The 24,558-nt window shown below is 46.2% G+C and overlaps 1 protein-coding gene across 3 annotated transcripts in view; it reads left to right on the forward strand.

Moving 5' to 3' along the window:
- The window catches only part of rps6ka3b (ribosomal protein S6 kinase A3b), a 40,118-nt gene that overhangs the window by 3,359 nt on the left and 12,201 nt on the right, over positions 1-24,558 (forward strand). Inside the window, exons 2-4 of one of the 3 annotated variants that reach the window (XM_086192172.1) lie at positions 2,240-2,296; positions 22,454-22,570; positions 22,968-23,049. In XM_086192172.1, coding sequence (XP_086048298.1) covers positions 2,240-2,296; positions 22,454-22,570; positions 22,968-23,049 — 256 coding nt within the window. Of the gene's footprint in view, positions 1-2,239; positions 2,297-9,761; positions 9,952-10,088; positions 10,108-22,453; positions 22,571-22,967; positions 23,050-24,558 lie in introns of those variants that run through there. The other 2 variants (XM_086192173.1, XM_086192174.1) reach the window with 2 other exon arrangements.

The following is a 24,558-nucleotide window of genomic DNA, read 5'->3' on the forward strand; positions in this document are numbered from 1 at the left end:
GACATACGTGTTTTCCTTCTTCGGTTTGGGTAATGAGTGAAAAAAAACCCCGCTGACTTAAAATAGGCTGACACCAAATATGTAAAATGCTTATAATTGGTTGCCGTGTCATTTGATGTTTTTGCTAAAGTACCTGGAAACAGACAGGACGACAGTGCGATGAGTATTTACTCTGATTTCTCCAGTACACGTTCATCATCGTGGCACCTGCACTAAGTGACCTCAGCACAACTATGCAGAAACTGTGAGGACACGTGCTGGAGGGGCGGAGCCTGGGCCACGGACAGTCCATTAAGGTTTGGGTCAGATGAGTCATTGCGCCATCTGGTGGCAGGCTACTGAGAAGACTGAGAGGTTACCGTGGCGAGGAGGCGGTTGTGTTTGATATCCAACAGGAAGCTGAAGTAACTAGAGTCACATGATCAGATCTTTGATGAGAGTCCTGTCTACAAGAGTCTACAAGCTGAGTCTTAGTCATAGCGCCACCTGGTGGTTACAGACTTGCAGCAGGACACTGTCAAGGGCTGCAGGTTTGTTTGATTTTTAAATTTTTAGTCAAATATGGAATAAGAATGTGGACTGAGACGCTGCGTCGGGCCAAAGTATTCGTATGAGTCAGGGTGATTTAGGTGCCATGTGACACCTCAGAGGCAGGACGGCCGGTGGTGCAGTCACACGGACGTTGGAAGGCTGATGGGAGGAATCATGTTCATGTATAAGTTAATCAGAATGTAACAGTTCAGTCATGGGTGAACTGAATCTTTTCACCGGTGTGTTCATAATACGCACGTTGACAATAGAGGTTCAGTTCCACTTTAATCAATGACATTGACTGAAATGATAAATGATCACCTCCTGTCTGTCTTCCTCTCTCTCATCATAATTCCTCGCTATCCTCTTTCTAACTCTCTCTTTTATTCGTTCCGCTCCGAGTCGCCCCTCCTGTTGAGCAGTTTTCAGGCTTACTGCCTGGCCCTGCACTTACTGGCAAAGTAAATAATCACTATAATCGCCTTTATTGTCATGATTGTTTTTGTCAGCGGGAGTATCAGTGCTATCAGTGTCTGAATCACAGCTGCTGTTCCAGCAGGAGAGCAGACAGGCTGCTAATCTTCCTTACGTAATGCTAATTCGGATCTGTTGTTTTTGTTTTTCCCATTTGATGGAGCAGACGCGGTGGATGCGCCTGGAGTCGGGTGGCCCCGCTCATGAAGCTCATGCTGCAGCCGTCTGGGGACTTAAGAATTCTGACTTGATTCCAGTGGTTCAGGGAGCAGGAAGGAGATGATGGCAGGCTTTTCAAAGTAAAAGACTTTGCGTGGTTTGCTTGACTGAAGGAGGACGACAGGAATCAGATCTGAAGCAGACATGCTCCACCTTGACGACACAAAGCCTTATTCTAAATGAGACAATATTCCTGATCAGATCTTCACATGAGTTTGTTCTAGAATATTAAATCATCGTCCTGCTTACATCCACCAGAGCAAAGTCTGGCTGATGACTAAAGACACGCCCCCACTCCAGTGCTATGTTCATTCATGCAGGAGTTCGTAACAGTTGCTTGAAGCTAACGGCGGCTAACAAGCCAAAAGTGTTAATTTTTTCTTCAATCAAAGGGATTGCGGGTCAGTGGTCATAGATCTGGATTAGGAAGACCTGGATTTGACCAGGCGACCTGCAGAGTTTCTGAACGGACGTTTTAGGACAGTTTAGCTGCTGTTAGCCATCAGTCTCCGTTAGCTCCAAGCTAAACATACGTGGCTGGTTCTCAATGCACTCTGGAGTCACTAAGAAGTGATGAGGGCAGGAAAAACCTCTTAGTGAGATGAATACTCCTATTTGTGAGTACTGGAGAGTATTTGGGTGAAGTACTGCTTCCAGGTGGCTGTTTACGTGGCAGCGTGTTGTTCAGAGTGGGGTTTTAACCTGACGTCAGCGTATTTCCATCCACATGACCGACGCCCGTGTTGTGAGTGCCATGTTTTCGTACTGACGTATCTCATGTGATATTCATGAAAAGTCACTGAGACGGTGGCCCGTCCTGACACAGCTGCGATTTATTTTACGCTAAAGCCCCCAGTGAGGAAGTGTTCAGAGATGATCCGTCTGCTGCTGCGCTCATGATTCTCAACGGCCGTGTGGAGGAGTTTTAACCTGCAGCAGCAGCAGAGTGACGCAGCAGCCCTGTCACCATTGTTTCAAACTGATGTGTGACGCTTGTGTGTGTGTGTGATTACAGGATGCTCATCATGATCCTGAGGATGTGGGCGACGACGACTCCATGCCAGCCTGCAATGTAAGTTCAGCTCCCATCACTGATCACACAGCGAGGAGCATCCAGAGAGTGTTTCCTGACATTGCGGATCAGCTTCAGGTGTCGACGAGCCCAGCACGCGTGTGTGTTGACAACGGTGTGTCTGTCCGATTGCAGCTTTTGTCAGATTGAATGTATTGACATGTCAACATGTCTTCCGGTTGTTAGTGCAGCGACGTGTGACACTGAGTTTTTCTCTCTGTTTGGGTAAACGAACGCCTACTCCTGCAAGATAATTGCGGCTATGAAAGTGAAGCTGGCTATTAGAATTATGAGTCATCCGATAGCAACAAAACAACCCTCCCTCAGATCCTGGGCTCTGCTCAGTATAATCATTTATTAGTGATCATCTTCATCATCGTACACCCGCAGCACTTGTTCTGTGGTTTGGAACATGCTGAACCACTTTCCCTCCGTTTGCATCACCTCTGCTGTTACTTCCTGTGTCTCAGTTTGGAATTTCTACTTTGTTGTTGTTGTTGTTGTTGTACTTAAAAAGCAGAAAACAAAGTACCATGGAGTAACAACTGTAGAACAGAGGCGCTTGTCACTGCAGTAAAACTACTGTGTTCGCTCTCTTTGGTTGGTGTCCACTCGTGATGGGTGAACCACTCTCTCCATGTTGTTACCAGTGTGGCTGGCCGTCTTTTGTGGACTGTTGATTTCTATCAGTTTGTGTTTTGCGTCCTGACTTCCCTCTCTACAGTTCAACACCATGGTCAGGAAGAACCACAGTTATAAATTGAACTTAAGCTTATTCTGGTATGTTTTCACTCCCATATTTCCATGCGCTTGACTAATTGAACCGTACCAAGCCTTTACCAATCAATACAATTTGACTGTAAGTCTGCTGTTAAAAATTCTGAATTTAAGCTGTAAGGGGGTGTATTTCAGGGACCTCAGGAAAACATGCGTCGGTTGACACAGCTGGTTAGTGTCCAGGAACTTGACTCAAACCAGTTAACTCAAAGAACTTGAGCGCGGACAAAGTGTCGCCTTGTCCAGATGCACTAACGATGTATCTGTTTTACTCTGAAACATTGAGGGTTGGGGGTGATACACAAGGGTTACCATGGCAACCAGATGCTGGAGTGTCCACCGGCACAAAGTGATGAGTGACAAATCCATCACTTGACATGTTTGTGTAGCCTTAGATAAAAGTGCCTTTAATATCATTAGAAACATATAGCTCTGTGTGTGTGTGTGTGTGTGTGTGTGTGTGTGTGTGTGTGTGTGTGTGTGTGTGTGTGTGTGTGTGTGTGTGTCGGTGGCAGGCAGGCCGGGCAGCTGCATGCATCGATTTTTAAATGCAGAGGAGATGGCTTATGGATCGGCTGTCTGAGGAGAGCTGAGCACTCATTACCTCAGTCTCCAGAGTCCACACACACACACACACACACACACACACACACCCTGTTAGATGTGCTAACGGTTTGAATCTCATTATGTGTGTGTGAGTGAGGATGAATATATTACAACGCTGTTAATGAGTGAACTGGATTATTCCACCAGCTCAACTGAGGGTGGAGCTGCCTTCTCTCTCACGCTGCTGAAAGTCTTGAGTGTCGAACAGACAATACTTGACCCTTAATCCTCATCTTAATCTCACCTGGGCTCTTCCTGGATATGTTTTTCACTGTAAGATGTCTCTGACATATTTAGATGTACGCAAGTTTAGTAATCATTCACAAACACCTCCATCATACTGTAGCTCCCTCGCTCTCGCCTGTTGCTCATAGTTGAGTCAAGTCACACTCACGAGTGCGGATGTGACTGCAACACCAAGCACGCACACACACACACACACACACACACACACACACACACACACACACACACACACACACACACACACACACACACATTATTATGCCCCCCAGCAAGGCAGAAAATGTTTTCCAGACAAATTTAAGAACATTGCTGCTCTCTGAGGGACCATCTAACATCTGCTGCCATCTGCTGTTGAGTGTGTGTGTGTGTGTGTGTGTGTGTGTGTGTGGTGTCATGCTTTCATACAAGATGAGGTCACATATTCACTGTGGGTCCAACAGTCACCTGTAACCTCGGCACCATCAGGCTGCTCCCGGTTTATGGTTCTTCATGATGATGATGATGATGATGATGTTCGACTTGTTTATGCTCTTACTGACAAGTTACTTTGAAGTTGTGTAATTAACCGCTCACTTCGCCTCAGTTCACCTGTCAGACGATGTCAGTGTGAAACAGTGTGATTGTGGTCGGTCGAGATGTGAATGACTCTCTTTTTGCTTTGTTGCATCTACTGATGAGTTGGTGGACATAAACATCAGTCACCACCAGTTACTGTCTTAGTCAAATAAGATCTTAGAATTTGTGTGTGTGTGTGTGTGTGTGTGTGTGTGTGTGTGTGTGTGTGTGTGTGTGTGTGCAATACATACAATCAAGGCAGGTTATCTACTAAAAATAACAAGCCAGCCACAGCTTCTTTTGATTTTACTTAGCTTTTCAGTATAAAGCTTGATTTCTGGTCATGTGTTGGGTTAACATTGATGCCTAATCACGTGACCCTGCCAGTGGTTGACCAGGTTCAGATCAGTGGTGTGTCGGGACCATGTGATGCGTTGCTCCGGCCGTTGAGCTTCAGGCTCCTAAAGCAGCTGCTTGATGATAAAGCATTACTGCTTTTATTGTGACGGCAAAAATCAGGAGCAGATGAACAAAAATGGCAGATTATGCCTTTTACCGTCGATATGTGGGCGTGACATTGGTTGGTTGTTCTCAGGTCAATAATAGTTGCCGTGGCAATTCAAGTTTTCAGACAAAATCTCCACATTCACTGAGAGCTGTTGGACTCTTCTCAGCACAGACACACACACGCGCGCGCACACTGACCCACCGCCAGTGGTCTTCACTCATCCTTGTGGCTGACGAATCCAGTGGAGCTGGTGCTGTCAGGTAAGGGGAGGGTCCATGAGCTGAGGCGTGGAACAGGACTTCGGATGAGTCCTCTCTTTGACTCAGCTCGGCGTGTGAAGCTGGACATCTGAGGGAGGCCAGTTGACCCGGACAGTCTCGCAGGGGGGCCAAATGACTCCTCAGTCCCCGTTTCAAGGCTCAAAATTGGAACTGTGCTGTTAAATCCCCGAGGCATCCTGAGTGGTTCACTTGTTCACTCTCGCTACTTGACTTTTCTCCCATCAACAGTCTGGGTGTATGTGCCGGTCTGGGCCTCAGTAGGCTAAGATACAATAAGTCAGTTCTAATTCTCTCTCTCTTTCTCTCTCTCTCTCTGTCTCTGTCTCTCTCTCTGTCTGTCTTTCTCTCTGTCTCTCTCTCTCACACGCACACACAGGCTCACACACACTCGCTGCAGTGATTCAGTAGGACGTTACATGTGGATCCTCCTGACTGATCACCACAGAAAAACTCAATTATTCATGATTCTCTGAGACAAACGCTGGACATGTAATGCATTTCATAGTAGAGAAGTAATTTTTCAGATTCCATAAATCAATCCTGCCCCTGCATGTATGTGTGCACGCGTGTGTGCGTGTGTGTGTGTGTATGTGTGTGCATGTGTGTGTGTGTATGTGTGCATGTGTGCGTACGTCGCTGGCAGATGGTGTTTAATCTTCATCGGCCATCTGGACAGACTTTCTCTGGTGTCTTTAAACGCCCACACACACAGACATATGGCTCACTACTCTCATATTCAACATGTTCAGGTGTGTGTGTGGTGAATCAGGGCACTTTAAGGTCGACTGCACCCCCCGGCACCAACGTTCATCTGGAAGCGAGCTGAGTGTCCAGAGTTGGAGAGCAAGTCAGATCTGTTTTCCGGTTCTAGTTTGTGTTTTCATTTGAGATGAGGAGTTGTTCGTGGACGTTAGGAAGGTCAATATTAAGTCTCCCTGAGCGACGACTGTCCCAGTGGATGTCTGACATCCGTGTCACGCCTATCGCCACCTCTTGTGTGTCCCATTCCGCCCCAAGTGCGTGACCTTTCACGGCTAAACAAAAACATAGTTGCTTCAGTTTTGTGTCTTGTCTTGTCCTGGAAGGAAAACATGCTACACTTTTCTGTGTAGTACTCAAGAAATACTTCATCAAAAGTGTATTATGCCTTTCGAGTACTCCCTTTTAGGGACCTTGTCCTCAAAATAGAAGTGTTTAGAAACTACTTTGAAACTCTAGAAGTCAGAAAAGGGTCTGTTGACAAAGGTTCTGTGTAGTGTGTGAACAACTCATCAAACTGGAGTCAAGAAGGCCAAAAGCACCTTGTAACAACAGCTGCTTTTATAGAAATGGCAGCGATATCTGCCAGTGTATTGAATAACATTCATAAAATCACGAAGAATTATTGAAATGATGGATTTGTTGCATTTACATGAACTTTAGCTGCAGTTTTTGCAAATACCCTGATATTTTTACAAGGGACTTGGCTGATATATACCATGGATACTCATGTCAGTGTAGTCTGCATGTATATTTTATACATACTAACAAAGACGTGTTTCTCCTCATTTCCAAATGATTTTAAAAGGTTGTAAATTCTATATTTACTGCATCGCTCCCAACAGATGAGCGCAGAAGAGGCCGGTTTTTACTCATCAGATCGACATATCAATGACCAATATCTGCCGATATCGACCAGGAGCCGAGAGTCTTCCCATCAGAAACATCGAACAGTGGTTGAGACTGTAATTTTTTAACATTCCATGCTTTATGTGTTGTGATAAAAGGTTTTAAATCATCTCCGTTGATGTATTATTGTTCAGGCAGAGGTCGTGATGTCACTCCTGCTGTTGTTGACGTTGTGTATGTTGATGTCATTAATGATGTCATTGTGTTATTCTGTCACTGGGCCTGAAACACAAGTCCTAGTCAGCTCTGGACATTTTGTTGGTTCTTATTTTGTTTCCGATTTTAGTGTTCAGGGTCCAGCACTTAGCGGCTGTTTGGCTCCATCTGCGGTCATCCGTGTGTGCTTGTGTGTGTGTGTGTGTGTGTGTGTGTGTGTGTGTGTGTGTGTGTGTGTGAGAGAGAGAGAGAGGGAGAGTGAGAGAGAGAGGGAGAGAGAGTGAGAGAGGGCGGAAGTGTGCTAAGGCCAAACAGCTAAAATGGAAACCTCTGCTCCTCCCACGCTGGTTTGAGTGGATATTGATGGATGGCGAGGGCGAGTATTGATTGATAGGACGAGGAATCGAGCGAGCGAGGGAGAGCAGGCGTATAATCAGAGGGGAAGAGAAGAGTGATCTTCATCCCAGTTTAGTTCCTGGTGGTGTTTGTGGCGCTGGCCTGGGCGTATTGTGAGAGAAGCATTGTGGATGTTGCCATTGTGAGGTCACAGGGTGATGATGTAATCTCTCCAACTCGGCGCCACTTTTCCTGAATGCATTTCACTCTCCAGGAACCGACCAATCACAGCTCCCCAAACTTGTGCACATCTTCACAGCTGTCTTTGTGAGGACATTCACGGACATCTAAAGGCATGCTAAACCTAGTTCTAAAATTAAGACATGTTTAAGACAGTGTCCTCAATCAGGTAGAAGTACACACACAGACACACACTCCCAAGAACAGATTCAATGTGAGAGAATCTTACTGGAATAAGAATGAGGTACAAGTTAAATTCTTATATTCAGAGTTGTGATAGCAGTCCACCAGAAAGTTAGCATGTCAGACCAGAGTTGTTATCGTAGTCCAACAGGAAGTTAGCATGTCAGACCAGAGTTGTTATCGTAGTCCAACAGGAAGTTAGCATGTCAGACCAGAGTTGTTATCGTAGTCCAACAGGAAGTTAGCAGGTCAGACCAGAGTTGTTGTAGTAGTCCAACAGGAAGTTAGCATGTCAGAACAGAGTTGTTATAGTAGTCCACCAGGAAGTTAGCATGTCAGACCAGAGTTGTTATCGTAGTCCAACAGGAAGTTAGCATGTCAGACCAGAGTTGTTATAGTAGTCCAACAGGAAGTTAGCATGTCAGACCAGAGTTGTTATTGTAGTCCAATTGATATTGACTCTGATGTTTCAGACTTGTGGGTGTTAGCATTAGCAGCCATGAAAGAAATAAAGCTCAGACGTGTGGCTGTGACATCAAACCTTCACCTCATAGACTTTCAGGCTTTTGTGTGACAGAATCATAGTAACAGTCAGACTGTTGACCCTCTGCAAATTCCTCACTTTCAATAAAAAAAACAGCATCCTGTTTTCAAAGGCTTCAAATTTGGAGAGATTAAAGAGGAATGAGGTCCAACACAAACCACCCAGGAACCTAAAACTGGACCCGATTAAGATGTCCGAACTGAAGGGAGGGTTTATAGTTGGAATGGAGCTTGTAAATATTGAACACATCCAGTCTTCACAACAATATCAAACACAGGAAACTGTCTTTTAAACTTCAATCTGCAGCTAATTTGAAACCTCGTAAGCAAAACCAAATGTGTAGTTTTCGGTTGTGATCCAGGAGGAGGGAGTGTTTGTTTGCGTGTCACGTGATTGAAATGTTAATGATGGTAACGGTTAGCGTTAGCCTTGATAGTTGTCCTTCCGTGGTCGTTAGCTTATGTATGATGGTGGAAGAGATAAAAATCCATCCATGGGTGAAAGGAGAATCTTCCCCTTGTTCACCCTGGAAGAGGAGGAGTGTTAGGAGGGGCAAGTGAGGAGAGAGAGACCCTCCCCCACTGAAGTTGGAGGGAGCTGGAATGTGTCATGGAGACTAGAAACCCCATCTTGTTTTATCCTTCATCCTCCTCCTACTCGTCTCCTGTGGAGTTTCCTGTCAGATGAATGGTTTTTCTCATTCACACTTCAAACTCTCATATTTACCTCTGGTGTCTTGTGATCGGGGGTCTTGTTTGTGTTTACTAAGTAATGAAACATTCAGGATCGGGATCAGGAATGCTGATGAAGACCTAAACCCAGACCCCCCCGACCTGCTGACCCAGTCGTTAGGAGCTCTCCCTCCTACTCTGGACTGTGGGTTAGGGTGCTGTGACCCTCCAGTTTATTATTTTTGGAGTGTGCTGGCATTTTTATGTTTGTGGCAATTTCTTCAAATTTGCCACAAACATCCACTGGAACTTGAGGATGAACTGAGATGATTTTGGTGGTCAAAGGTCACTGTGACAGGAAGACCTGGAGGAGGCATACAGCTGTAACTCAGTACTTCCAGTCATGGCTTCCTGTCGTCCATCCCCTCCCTCTCCAGGATCTGCCAACGCTGTCGTGGGTGTCGTCTCGATCACATGATCCAAGCCTTCACTCGACAGACAATGCCTTAACAGGCCAGTTTTGTCTCTTTTGTCTCTCTGGTGTTACACTGGCAGAAGTTTGAGATTGGTCATGTGACCCTGTCTTCCTTCTCGTCTCTGGGCTGACACATTCAGTCGTGTGTGTGTGTGTGCATGTGTTTGTGTGTGTGTGTGCGTCCGGCGGCCTCTGAGGACAGATGTGTGCCTTCCTGTGCAGATGTTGTTGCCAGGGAAACAATGACAGGACATGCTCTAATCGCTACGATGAACAGCTGGAGGGTCTTCCTGTGTGTGCGTTTCCCTCGGCCCTGTTCGCCCTGGCGACTCAGTCAGTGTGAGCGCTGTGACAGCAGACGAGCGCCATGAAGACACTTCTGTTCCACGTCAAGAGCCGACAACTTCAGGTACCACCTTCATCTACAAGTGTACAGCAGTTACTCCAGGACGGCAGGTTTGTGGTTCAGTTCTTAGTCTCAGTGTCTCCCAGGCTGTCATCGGCACCACTTTACTTTGGCAGTAAACACGCCTGACTCAGAGGCTCGCCGCTCTGAAGCTGCATGGTTGGTAAACAGTGGAAGCAGTCACAGCAGGGCTGGAACTTGGATCCTTTTGAATTGATTTATTTAATTACGAACAAGGATTTAAATATCTGTCTTTGGTTCTTAATTTTGTTTTATTTCTCAATCTGGAACTTTCATTGTTTGATGGAACGATGGTTTTGCAATTTTTTTTGAACGTCTGATTTTCTCGTCTCCAAGTCACCAGGGTTTTCCTGAGATCAGGTCTGTGGTTTGCTAATGCGCTAAAAGTGATGCTTCACTAGAAACACGTAGTACAAGTACTCTCTAACTGGAGTCTTGAGCCCCCAATGTGTTTTTTCCCTCCTGCATTACTTCTTTGTGACTACAGAATGTAGAAAGAGCCAGCCATGTATATTTAGCTTGAAGCTAATGTAGCCTACAGAGGTTGTGGAGGTCATTAAAGGTCATGAGGGGGAAAGACAAGAAGCCTGAAGCTTAGTGGTGGTGAACTTGAAGTCATGTGACCCTGGTGTAGTTCCTTCATAGGCTACCGTTAGCTTAGCACTGCTAACCGTAGCATCCAGGCTTCCAGCATCATCAGAGGGTTCATTAGTGAAGATGATCCTGATGAACTGAACCTGGAAGATCATCAACTTCTGTTCACCAGAGCTGATTTACTGGTTCAATCACCACAATCACATGGAGCGATCCTATTGGCTGCTGGTGGAGGAACCACTTCCTGTTGGACCACAAACACATCTTATCTCTGATATCATCACTTACTGTTGGACTACAAACAGACCTCATTTCTGACACGCTAACTTCCTGTTGGGCTACAAACAGACCTCATTTCTGACATGCTAACTTCCTGTCAGACGACAGTGATACCTCACCACTGTGAGTGTGTCCACAGACCTGAGCCTGATTGTTTTCGTTGAGAATGTTTGCTGTGAATCTACGTGCGGAGCTGTTCCTGTTTTCTAGGATTAACTTTGACGCTGAAGAAAAAAACCAAACAAGATAATCGAGACTTAAAAGCTTAAGTGAGAATTAAGAGCCTATTTTCATTATCACAGCACTGAAGCAGATTTGATATTTCCTCTGTAGGCCACCTGGTGAGGAGTTTTGTGTTTCATTGTTGAGTTGGGGATGTTGCAGTCGATGATGATTCAAAATGTGGCGTGGAGAGAAAGTGATCTTTTATTAATTCTCCCAGCGATGGCTTGTATGCGCATGTTGCATATTTGTGTGAGCGACATAATTAAGAGGCCCTCTGGTCCTGATCAGAGAGGCGCGATTGGCAACAGATGAAGCGCTTTGATTTCCCTAATGAGGGAAGGGGTGGGGGCAAATGTGCAGACAGAAGCGGCACTGTCCTGCAGCTCACACTGAGGTGTGTGTGTGTGTGTGTGTGTGGGGCGGGGGGGGGGGGGGACAGATTGCCATGGCAACGCAGAGGGCACAGGGATGACTCAGATCTGTCCCCTGACCTCTGTCTCCTATCCTGAAGGTGAAAGAGGAAGGAGCTGCTGGTTCTGTTCTCTCTCCAGCGTGACTTCCCTCTCTGGGTCTCCGTCAGGGATGTGACCCGAGCCTCGTTCACACAGCTTCGTTGTTCATACCGGACTGATATGCCACCAGTCCACTGTCTGGCAATCTGGCAAATATTCCATTTGATGTTCTTAAAAGGCCTGAAAATGTTTTTAAAAAAAACACGCTGGCATGCAGTTTACAAAAGAAGTACACTGGTGGGCAAAGTTGGTAGCTAAGAGTTTCTGGTGTGTGTAGAAATGTGCAGGAAACACAGAGGAACAGTCAGATGAGCCAATAAAAACATAACATTTCAGATGTTGTAAGACGGCTGTTGTGTGATGGACTGGCAGCGTGTACAGGGTGTCAGCTTCCTGCCTATTTTCAGCTGATATATGGAAGTTCCTGTATCGACATTGACCCCAGAGACGCTGTGACCTGGTTTGGTTCTAATACACACAAACTGCTCACAAGAGCAGTGAGGTCAGTCCCAGCAGGGGAACATCTTCTCCTGTCTGTGTCTGTGTCTTAACTGTCCATCGTCGACACGCCTGAACATGTCACAGGGAAGGGACACAAGAAGTCTGTGTGTGTGTGTGTGTGTGTGTGTGTGTGTGTGTGTGTGTGTGTGTGTGTGTATGGCTGTGATTGAAGATCTTATCTCTCCAGCTCCTGAATAAATGATGATGTCCTCGCTCTGCTCCTCCTCATCTATACTTAATGCTCCCTCTCTCATCCTCACTCGCCTGTTAAGTTCCTCTGCTGCAAAGCAGATCTCTCTGTCTCTCTCTCTCTCTCTCTCTCAGTCTATTTGTCTGTCTCTCTCCCTCTCTCTCTCAGTCTGTCTGTCTCTCTCCCTCTCTCTCAGTCTGTCTTTCTCTCTCCTCTCTCTCTACCAGACACCAGTGTTTTCTTTCGTTGATGCAGGTTGAGTTTCTGTAGATGGAGCTCTTCTCCTCTGATGACGAGAAACTTCTGTGTGTGTGCGTGTGTGTGTGTGTGTGTGTGTGTGTGTGTGTGTGTGCGCTCATTTGTTCATGAACATTTAGATTTTTCAGTGTTTGTCAGTGTAAATAATTTTTTCCTAAATTTAATCGGTTCTTTTCATTAACAATAAACGAGACGCATTTTCTGATATTTTCCTTTTTCCAGCTATGTAACATTTCTATACACTATGATTGAATATGAAATAAACAATAAAAGCAATGTATACTCTAATCTGATTGAATCTATCTAAATGTGTTTTTATATGTACAGGAATACACATGCAAACATCAAAAACTACATTTGTTTTGTTTGCAGAACTGTCAGAGAAGTCCATAAATCGTAATCATGGATTCTTCATCGTAGCTGAAACAGCACTGATGTTCGAGACACGAACCAATAAATGCAGATACCAGTAACAGGCTGATATATTTTTAAATGATTTAAAATGAAATCTCTGACCTCGACAGGTGATGGCCGTGTGTGTGTGTGTGTGTGTGTGTGTGTGTGTGTGTGTGTGTGTGTGTGTGTGTGTGTGTGTGTGTGTGTTATTTGAGCCTCAGACCTCAGGCGAGCGGAAATGCACTTTCTGCCTTTAACCTGACAAATCCTTTGTGTGTGTGTGTGTGTGTGGGGGGGGGGGGGGTGCATGCTCAGTGGCCATCCGGCCTGTTAATTTGATTGCGTAACAGGCTTAGGGGGTGCAGATTGTCTGGAATGGAATCCTGCTGGCTGAATGGCCGATGCCATGGAGAAGCTTTCCACTCACCGTCAACATTTACGTGACGTTGACATTTGAGGCGTTTCACTTTTGCCCGCTTTTATCCACAAAGACTCAAACAGAGAGCAAGAAGCTTTAGATCAGCAGGATTTCAAGGAACCAGCAGTGTCAGAAATACACACACACACACACACACACACACACACACACACACACACACACGCTCAGGGGATAACAATGTTTAAGACCAGTCTGGTTGGTATTATGACCAAAGTCCCGCTTGCATCTATTTTTATTAACAACAGGAGCAAAGCAAGTGAGGCCGGAAATGTGGCGTCACTCATTTCCTCTCACACACACACACACACACACACACACACACACACACACACACACACCTTCACTCACTGTCCCCTCAACTTGAATAAATTTACAGGATTGTTTCTTCTCAGTTAACAGTTGCTGGTGTCGTTTTCTGGAACAGTCGTCAACGTCGTGCTCTTCAGACTTCCAGCACCGTCAGAAGTTTTAACGCTCTTTGACGGATCGTTTAGTCCTTCGTGAATCCAACAAGCTGCTTTATCTTTCATCTCTCTGAGCACAGCGTGGAGTTTTGGTGATGATCTTTACATATTTCATTTACTGTATTGATTTATTCTCCTGTTTTTAAAGTATTCTGGCACATCAGAAGTTGGAGCACCATTTAAGGTGTTGCATGTTGACCAGAACTTTCTGCAAAATATCAAAAATATTTGAATTAAAAAATGTACAGTTTGTGATGTTGAAGCATGAGAGCAAAATATGAAATTACCAGGAAAAAATTAAAAATAGGATGATTAATTTAACTGCACGGGAAGCTTGAAACTGAACGCATAACAAAAATAAGCATGTTGCTAAAATGGCTTTAGAGTGAGCAAATTGGATTTTATTTTTAACAATAAGCAGAAGGAGGTCAGAGGAGAAGACACTGGCCATTAAATCAGCGCACCCTCATGTCTGAAACCCCTAGACGTTCAGGAATCTTCTCCTCCTGATCTGGTCTCCAGCATATCGGTCTGGCAGTGACTCCATTTTCGGCTGTGAGCCTTCCACTGGAGTTCTCAGATGTTCCAAGTGTTGATGGCTGGATATCTGAGGAGTTATTTCACCTCAATACCTGCTGGCCTCCTGCGTGCCGGTGTTCCTTCCACCTCGTCTCTTCTTTGTTGGTTTGAGAGGAAATCAAACTCTGATGGAAGCCGACAACAGGTGCCGGTAATCCAAGAAATGTCATCCTGGCCACACCGCTCTCGCATTGTGTACATTGTGTGTGTGTGTGTGTGTGTGTGTGTGTGTGTGTGTGTGTGTGTGTGTGTGTGTGTGTGTGTGTGTGTGTGTGTGTGTGTGAGAGAGAGAGAGGGGGGTGGGGTCTGTGACAGCTGGAGGCTGGGGGGGACCTCAGTGCACATCATGTCCATGTTGGTTCAGTGTTGTTTGAGGTACGTTTGTATCGCTGAGTCTCTTCATGGGTGCTTGTTTCCAGTATATTTACTGTGTGAGATTCAGTACTGCAATCTAGCAGGATTTTTCCTTTTTTTGGATCACTGAAGAAATGTTCTGTGAAAATAATTCTAATCGTGACAATACATTTGTGTAGCAGTTTCCCGGTGTTCCGAGATGCTTGGGAAATGCAGAATAAAATAGTTTGATTCAGACACATGAGAAAATAATATGAAATGAAATAACCATAAATGTGATACATTATTTCTGAACCATTGAAAGCAGGATTCTAAGTTTTCACATTTTTTAATCGTAGCATTTTGTGGGCATTCAGGCGGTCAGCTTAAGAGTTTCAGTGTTGAGTTGAAACCATCGCAGCACCAAACAGGCTCCTGCTTCTCCTCATGTGGGAGCCGTTGTCTTCCTGCCTTATCGCGATCATGAAAGCTGAATACAGTCTGGGTTTAGCTTCTGAAATAAAATGATTGTGCTGTTTTTCCAATATTTGAATTGAGTTGCAGCTTGATCTTCCAGCATTCCTTCGACCAAACAGTGAAATAATGTAGAGAAACAGTAAACATGTCTAGCTAACGGTTGCCCTGCCGGAGTTTTCAAATCACGTTTGTCACATTTTAAGGTCAAATTCATTCATGTTTGGACTGAAATTTTGTCCTGAAATATAAACTGGGGGGGAAGTCTCTTGTACTCGTGGTGATCAGTCATTGGTCTGTGTGTGTGTGTGTGTGTGTGTGTGTGTGGGCAGTAAATGGGGATCTCCAGAACACCTGATGGAAACACTGGGTGGAAGGTTACAGCTGCATGTCAGTGGAGAGGGGGGGATCCCGCTCCCATCCCTATTTGGGTCTAGCCCCCCTCCCCTGGGTTTCCCCCTCACACTGACTCACACTTGTTGGCCCAGCGCAGTCATTCACAGCTTCACTCCAAACAACAACTTCCAGCTTCTCAGCTCGCTCTGAGATGACACACTGTGCAGCCGAGGCCAAGCCGGCGTGTGTGAGTGCCCTCGCCGCCCTCATCCGAGCACTGAGGAGCCAGCTGAAGGTGCTCCGCCGCGCTCTGAGGCTCACACGGAAGAAGAGCAACCGCCAGGCTCAAACCGGGACCGGATTTGAGGATGGCTGCTGGGAGCGACCAGGGCCGATAGAGGGGAAGAGCAGGGGGGCAGTGTTGTGTTGTTGGGGACCAACTGATCCCGGCTCGCCTGTGAGTAGACTTAGCCTGTTAGCTGAAGTTCAGTTAGAATTCTGTTTTCAGATGTGCTGAGTGTACACTGCAGGTGGATTGGAACAATTAATCTATGCACCCCAACTATGACAGGGATTGCTGTTGTTTGTTGCAACAACGATAACATGGAATAGCGTCTCTTTGGTTGTGAAAGGTCAGAGGTCAGATCCAAATGAGCAGCACAGGAATGAAACGAAGCCAGTAGACGGGATGTCCAGGTCCCTCATGTCCAGGTCAGAGGCCTGAACTCAAGTGTGTGTTTACCATCAGTGGAAGAGATCAGCAGGTTCAGTTCTACATCAGATCCACCAGTAAACACCAGACCGGTGGATGGTGGAGGTTCAGTTCTACATCAGATCCACCAGTAAACACCAGACTGGTGGATGGTGGAGGTTCAGTTCTACGTCAGATCCACCAGTAACACCAGACCGGTGGATGGTGGAGGTTCAGTTCTACATCAGATCCACCAGTAAACACCAGACTGGTGGATGGTGGAGGTTCAGTTCTACATCAGATCCACCAGTAACACCAGACTGGTGGATGGTGGAGGTTCAGTTCTACATCAGATCCACCAGTAACACCAGACCGGTGGATGGTGGAGGTTCAGTTCTACATCAGATCCACCAGTAAACACCAGACTGGTGGATGGTGGAGGTTCAGTTCTACATCAGATCCACCAGTAACACCAGACTGGTGGATGTTGGAGTGGTGGAGTCTTAAAAACCTGGGTTGCTAACAAGAGTCTAGAGGAGCCTACAGAGGTCCTGGAGGTCATTAGAGGTCATCAGAGGGAAACATAAGCAGCCTGAAGCGTAGTGGTGGTGACCTTGAGGTCATGTGACCCTGGTGAAGTCCTACATAATGAAAATCACATGTTAATATTGTGAACTTGAAAGCACGCCTGCAGAGAAAAATGTTAAGATTTGAAGATCTGCTGTGTTTACCATGAGATGTGATTAGAACCTTTTATTATCTGAGATGTTGAGGTGTGTGGTGGTGATCCTCCTCCGTGGGAGGTGCAGGGGTCCAGACGGTTGATTCTGGATCAGCCTCAGGAGTCGTCAGTGCCCCTCCACTGCCTGCAGCCAGACACAGTGGTGTTGATTTCGCTGTCCGACCAGAGATTAGAGAATGTGGTTCTGGCAGCTCAACAGTGTTACAGCATCCTCTTAATTAGACCTGATGGAGGACAGATGAAGTGTTGCGTCGTCTCCGGCTGTCTTCCTCAGACCTGTTAGTCCTGCTGTTTGTCAGCTGCTGCTTTGTTTGCTTTAATATTTCCTCTAATTGAACGCGCTCCCGTGTTCCTGAGATTTCCTTGGTGAGTTAGATCTCCTGGTTCAAGACCCACAGACGGTGCTGCTACTTCGATTGTCTTCTCTCAGCAATGACTGCTTGAAGAAGTCTGTAAAAAGTAGGTGGACTCTGCCTGTCTCATGGCCTGGTTTGGACTGGAGCCTCTTACAAAGTCAGCCGAGGCAAACCTGCACCACTGGGTTCACGTTCACCAGAACTTTGATCCAGTCAGCGCTGGTCAACCACTAGATCACCTAAGATGTCGACAGAGACCAGATCCACCTGCTCCACAGTCAACAGAGCTGAAACTACCTTGAAAGCAAAAAGAGCAGACGTTTGCTGGTTCCAGACTCCCTTCAACGTCAGGGTTCATGCTGATCGTTTGTAATTTATGACATAAAGTGAAGATTTGCTGGGTTTTTTGACTGCTGGATGGACGACTGAGGCAGGTTAAACGCTCCACTGATGAGAACAGTTCATTCATTAGTTGTGACTATAACTGGCAGATTAAATGCTAATGAGAGTACTCATTAGCTGCAGCTGCTCCAAAGGTCACCTTCATATTCAGATGCTGATCGTTTTCTCGCCTGATACAAGACAGCTGTCAGGTCAAACTTGCTGTCCAAACTCCATTCAGAAAACAAGCATTTTAAAAGTTGTCTGATTGCTGTCATGTGGAAAGAGATGGCATAAATTCCTCCTTCCTATAAATCAGCATCATGATGTCATGACCTCCGCATTATTTTGATCGGTTTGTTATGATTAAATCTCAGGAAAACCTAAGCTGGAAACAGCCACCATTCAGACTCAGTTCCTGGACATAGCTGTGAATCACGGCCGTCCCTGCAGCAGGGCAGATCATCAGGTTCATTCTGGAGGCTTGTGGACGGGCATTTTAACTTGAAGCAGTCGCTGCACACTTGAGGATCAGTTTACGCGACGGGAAGTCTTGTGAGCTTGTGACAGTTGTGTAATATCTTCTTTCTAATGAGTTCCTGGTGTTGCAGCACGGGAAGTCCAGCAGTTTTGAAGCCTCAGAGCTGCATCCATGTGTCACTCGCCAAAGACACGTCTTATCCTCCGAAGCTGAGAAATATCCAGAGGCTCATGCAGGTACACAACCCCTCAGCTGAGATTAAAAAGCATCGAGTGGTGATATGCAACAAATAACTTCACACTCATGACAAGAGATCTGCTGAGGAAACCCTTTGAGCTGAGCTGAAAGAGAGGACGACGAGCAAGCTCACTTCATATTTGGCATTGTTTGTGATGTTGGTCATTTTTCTATCTTTTTCAAATGAATTCTCATCTGTGTTTGTAGCTTCAGTTTATTTTAAAGGATCAAACCAACTGCAGGGAAAGCTTCTTATTGTGCTAAGCTAACTGGTGTGGGGCTCAGCTCCCACAGGAGGGCCTCTGTCTTCTTCGCCGGCTCTGGGGAGGATTGGTCTCTCTCTGGGTTTGGGTGTGTGTGCTTTTTTAAATTCCCAACGAGTAGAAGACACCTGTAATGACTCGACAAGCTAAAGAAGGAATCTAGAAGATTGCTTGCTCTTCTCTCTCCTGACCAGGACACTCAGGTGATGTGTTGAGGTGCAGCTGCCTAGCAGTAGCTAGCTAACACCTAGTGGCTGATGGTGACTTCACACCTTTGATGGCTCCTGTTTCCTTCCTGAGACAAGAAGCTTCATGTTTGTGAATCTCTTTTTCCATTGATTGAGCTCAATGAGGTGGAAATACACATCCATATAGACAATACCAGGTCAGACGAACAGGTAAAGTGTGTGTGTGTGTGTGTGTGTGTGTGTGTGTGTGTGTTTATATATATGTGTGTTCTGAGCACAGGTGCAGGGCTAGCAGTCCTAATCCTGTGATTAAGAGGTGCTACATGAGCATCCTGTCGCTTCAGTTCTGATCCACCATCTGTGTTCTGACTCACACACACTCACACACACTCACACTCACACACAAACACACACACACACACACACACACACACATTCATTTGAAATGTCAACATTCCATACTCCTCAGCTTTTCCACCAGTGTTCCATCTATTTTCGCAGACAGTCAGAACTCTGCTGGTCTTCGTATGTCAGCTGTTTGTCTTTCTGAGCTGCGTTCGTTGACTTCGTCTGCACTCTGATCAGTCGGATCAGAAATCTTCGCATTATAATACAACAGCCTAGTGTTCCGTGTGTGTGTGTGTGTGTGTGTGTGTGTGTGTGTGTGCACGCACACGCTTGCCCGTGCAGATGACATGCATGATGATGGATTCTTGATAGACAATCCATCAGTCTGGATATTATCTTTTTAAAAACATGGTGATATGTTTACATTTTATACATTCCGACAAAGACATTCAAACGTTTTAAAATAGAAAAAATGTCATTCCATTGAAGGAGATTAATCTTTTGTGTACATTGGTTTTGTTTTTTGTATTATGAACCTTCAATTGTGTCCTTTAAAAAAAACTGTCAGCACATACATTAAAATGGTATTGGTGTCATTTTTATGGCGATCTCTATCAAAGATGTTTCCTTCAGTCAGTGGAAGATGACGTGACCACAAAATCTAAATTAAACTATTTCTGACACAATTATCCTTGAACAAGTACTACACCTCCTTGTTCTTTAAAAATGGTGATTATCCGATTTGTTTTTTAATTAATTGTGCAGCACTCATGCTGTGCGTTCTCGTTGCTCATTTCAGGTTCTGTATTCAAAATGGTGGCAGCACTCTCAGGCTTCAGTTAAGTTCTGGGGGCGCTGCCGCGTAGAGAAACCTCATCAATTCAGGAAGCACGTGACACCAAGGCGTTGCTGTGCATGTCACATCGATCGAAACAGGACTTCTGTCTGTTCACAAGTGCAATGTTGTGTCTTTGTAGTCCTGCTGCTGACTGTTGGATGCTGAAAACGTGTGTAGACGATGTCAACTTCACACTCAAATTAGCGATCAAATCTCCTCAGTGGAAGAGGACGGAGGTCTGCTTTCGAATACTTGCGTGAGTAAATGTGCGTGTTGCGCTAATATTGTAGCGCTAGTTTGGCTCTTGGGTGCAGTGTGTTGATGAGTGGGGGTTGTACAGGTGTTTTCACTCCAGTCATCACTGAATCTTGTCATTCATGTTGGCGCTAACACCTGCTTCGTTTCCCAATGAGAGAGAATCGAAGAGGGAGAACATGAGAGGAGAGGTGAGAATGCTTCAAATAAAGATAGAAAAAGTGAGAAAGGAGGAGGGAAGATTTCTGTGAGAGAGGGAGAGAGAGAGAGAGAACGGGAGAGAGGAGGAAGACGAGCAGAAGCCGGTACTCCATCCTGTCGGCTGGCAGTCAAAGCTCAGGAGCATGTTAGCGCCGCAGAGCCTCAGTCGAAGTCGGGACTACAGGACCCATCATGCACTGGGAACCAGCAGGTCCCCCACCTGGGAACTGCAGGTACGGAGGCAGGAGAGATGGATGGAATACAGAGGAGGATGGTGGGCAGCAGAGGATGATGGGAAACAAGGGAGAGCAGGCTGCTTGTTTGGTAGAAAGATTTTTGAGTTAAGGATTGACGGTGTCACTGAGTTCATTGGTTGTATTCGTCAGTGGGCTGCAGCAGGAGGCAGGTACCGGGGGTGGCTCCATGACAACGTCCCCGTTTCTGTCCTCTGTGTGCGTGTGCGTGTGCGTGTGCGGTGTGTTGTGATGTCCCACTGTGCTGATGACGAACGTTCAGGAACTCAACCTGTCGTGTGATTCACTGTGATGAGAAGAATCCAGCAACAGCAGCGCTTTGTGGATGGGTCCTACTGGTGGAGTTACCTGCTGCTTTATCAACTGCATTTCCCACAATGCCCTTATCTGTCCATGCTTGACCTTTCTCCCGTCAGCGGCTGTTGTGTTGGAGAGGAGTGAGGAACTTACTTGCATTCTGGTTAATTAGATTGGGCTTTGATATGTGGTTACATCGTAGCTTTGATTGGCCAGAAATCTAAAACAATGAATGCTGTTTGAAAGGATGATGCTTAATTTGTTGTCCAAGTTTGTGGACTTCAGTTTACAGATTTACTGTCTGTTGGGGGTTGTTTTCCCTGATTCGTCTTCAATGAGCACTGAACTCAAAGGAACGCACCAACATGTAGTGAGCCCTTGCCTGTCCATCATCCTCATGTAAACGGAGGCTGTGTATCACGTAACTCACAATGTGGAGACACAGCTGGAACTACTTTCCTGCCTGGGCGCAGTGACATGATCTGATTGACTGCTACCGTAGCATCCAGGCTTCCAGCATCATCAGAGGGTTCATTCGTGAAGATGATCTTGATGAACTGAACCTGGAAGATAATCAACTTCTGCTCACCAGAGCTGATTTACTGGTTCAATCACCACAATCACATGGAGCGATCCTATTGGCTGCTGCTGGACTACAAACACACCTCATCCCATAGTGTACATGTGGGATGAATCAGTGAATTAGAATTAGTATTCAATCATTTTTAGAGAAACTTGCACCGTTAATTTTGGAAAAGCTGTCAAACTCCAAAGTCCCTGGAGGGTTGATCCCTTCACTGCTGGCCCGGTAACTGACCCTCGTGCAGTTGATCAGTCAAAGCCAGTCAACAGGTGCAGCTTCTCGTGTGAGAACACTCGTTGTCCTCCTGTTGTCACTCGTTTGTTGTTTCCTGTCAAGAATCTGAAGCAACGTGAAACTGTTTCTGTGTGAGATGAAAGGTTCTGTGTCTTTGAAGAAGAAGGAAACGCTCTCTCAGGCCAGTCGACCACATGGAGAATCAGACATTTTGATGCTTCAGCTTCCCCTCAGATGGGGTCAGAACCTCCTTAAGAACTTGGTGACGAGTCACTCTGAAGACTGAGAGGTTACCACGGTGAGGAGGCGGCCATGTTGGACATGTGACCATGAAACAGGAAGCTGAAGTAACTGGAGTCACGTGGTCAGATCTTTGATGAGAGTCCAGAAGGGTCAAGAAGCTGAGTTCAGGTCATAGCGCCACCTGGCCAGAGTGTGATCAGGTGTCACCTCCCTCCTCACTTGTGCTGACATTACTGGTCACACAGGTGACTCTTGGCTGATGAGACAGAAAGTTGGTGTCCAGTCACTGTCATTGATCCGTGTGTGTTACAGGACGACGTGCCCATCAAGGAGATCAGCATCACCCACCACGTGAAGGAGGGCTCTGAGAAGGCCGACCCACGACAGTTCGAGCTGCGGAAAGTTCTCGGACAAGGTTCCTTTGGCAAGGTGTGTGTGTGTGTGTGTGTGTGTGTGTGTGTGTGTGTGTGTGTGTGTGTGTGTGTGTGTGTGTGTGTGTGTGAACTGAAGTGAACTCTCATTTCCACTCAAATCCTAGTAATGTTTCCCCTGTGTCGGTGTTAGAGCCTGCTGTTGCCATGGTGATGGCAGGCTTAGGGCTCTTCACAGTCCAGCTTGGTGACTTTATGAATGAACAATTAGTCTGCTACTTGTGTGTGTGTGTGTGTGTGTGTGTTACTAAGGAAGCATGACCAAGTAAAAAGGGATAACCTAACTCAAGAGTACACACACCCATAATAACACAGACATACCACTCACACACTCATGAATGTGATAAATGTGTGTGTGTGTGTGTGTGTGTGTGTGTGTGTGTGTGTGTGTTCAGGTGTTTCTGGTGAGGAAGGTCACGGGTCCTGACGCCGGTCAGCTGTATGCCATGAAAGTTCTGAAGAAAGCTACACTGAAAGGTAGACGGAGGTTGTTGTTTTTTTCAATCTGATCTCTGTTTGCTCAGGTCTGAGTGTTCTCTCAGCTCATTGGTCAGATGTGTTCGGGGCGGGACCAGAAACACAGGAAGTGGCATTGCTTTGTCCTGGACTCGCTCATGTTCATTTGGGAAAAACTGCTGGTAACTCCTGAAGTAACAGAAGCAGCTGACAAGTTCCTTTCCAGGTCCATATTTTCAGGCGTAGCAGAGCAGTGACTAGAGAACGACTTAGTCCGACCAACGCTTCCTCTTCACCACGCAGACACCCAACTGCTTCCTCTCAGATGTTTCTCACTTCCACTGTGAACAGAAAATTAAAATCCAGTCCAAGATGAACACTGCGGATAGCAGGAATCATGGTCGGCTCGCTCCAGGTCCTCCTGGTCACCGCCACCTGTTGCCTTTTTTGTCCAACTTGTGTTCATGTGCATTTTGAATTTGCACATAAAAAAAAAAACTTGAGTTGTGACTCTAAAAACCTGAATAACCATCTAAAAATCCATCCCTCCATGTTCTCCCTCTTCTGCTGTTGAGGGTGGTGGGGGTGGAGCCTATCCCAGCAGCCTTCCCCCTGGACAGGTCACCAGTCCATGGCAGGGCCAACACATAGAGACAGACAACCATTGGCTCTCCCAGCCACGCCTACAGTCAATTTAGAGTCTGGATTAACCTGGTCCCTCTTGATGTCTTTGGACTGTGGAGGAAGCTGGAGTACCAGAGAGAACCCAGCAGGAACAGGGAGAACATGGAGACTCACCCAGAAAGACCCCGTGCTGCAGCCGGGGCTCCACCCACAGCCTTTTTGCTGGGGGGGCCACAGTGAGGACCACTGCTCCACCCACAACCTTCTTGCTGGGGGCCACAGGGAGGACCACTGCTCCACCCACAACCTTCTTGCTGGGGGCCACAGTGAGGACCACTGCTCCACCCACAACCTTCTTGCTGGGGGCCACAGTGAGGACCACTGCTCCACTGCCTCATCTAAATATTGCAAAAACTAATTTTTTGGGCAGGAAGTTGGTGTAGTGATAAAAATCTGATTGAGATCAAATCATAGACAGATTCCAGCAGAGACCTTGAGGAGGAAATGACTTAGTCTGCTAGTTTTACTGTTTCACTCCTGATCAAATGAGGCACGCCGATGTCAGACATGGAGGTGGTCGGTGCTCGCCTCCAGAACAGAGGACGAGTCTGCTGTTCAACCTCATCAGGAGGTTGAATGAAACAAAGTGAACGCCAGCATTCATGTTGAGACTGAAGGAAGAAGTCCCTCAAGTCAGACTTACCCGTCAACCGGAGCAGGAGGCAGCACACACACACAAGTCAGATAACTTCGCCGTGGCCATCGGGGCGACGAACCATCAGAATCGCCAATGTCGATGCTTTTGTTCACCAAAATAGTTTTAGTGAATGAAGTCACCGGCAGCGGTGTCACAAGAGGATTGGACGTGTTTGCTCAGGCGTCAAAGCTCCAAATGGAATTTCACAC

This window comes from Aulostomus chinensis, chromosome 21 (assembly GCF_037954235.1).
Source record: "Aulostomus chinensis isolate RoL2024-O1b breed Wild chromosome 21, RoL_Achi_v1.0, whole genome shotgun sequence".
Taxonomy (NCBI): Eukaryota; Metazoa; Chordata; class Actinopteri; order Syngnathiformes; family Aulostomidae; genus Aulostomus; species Aulostomus chinensis.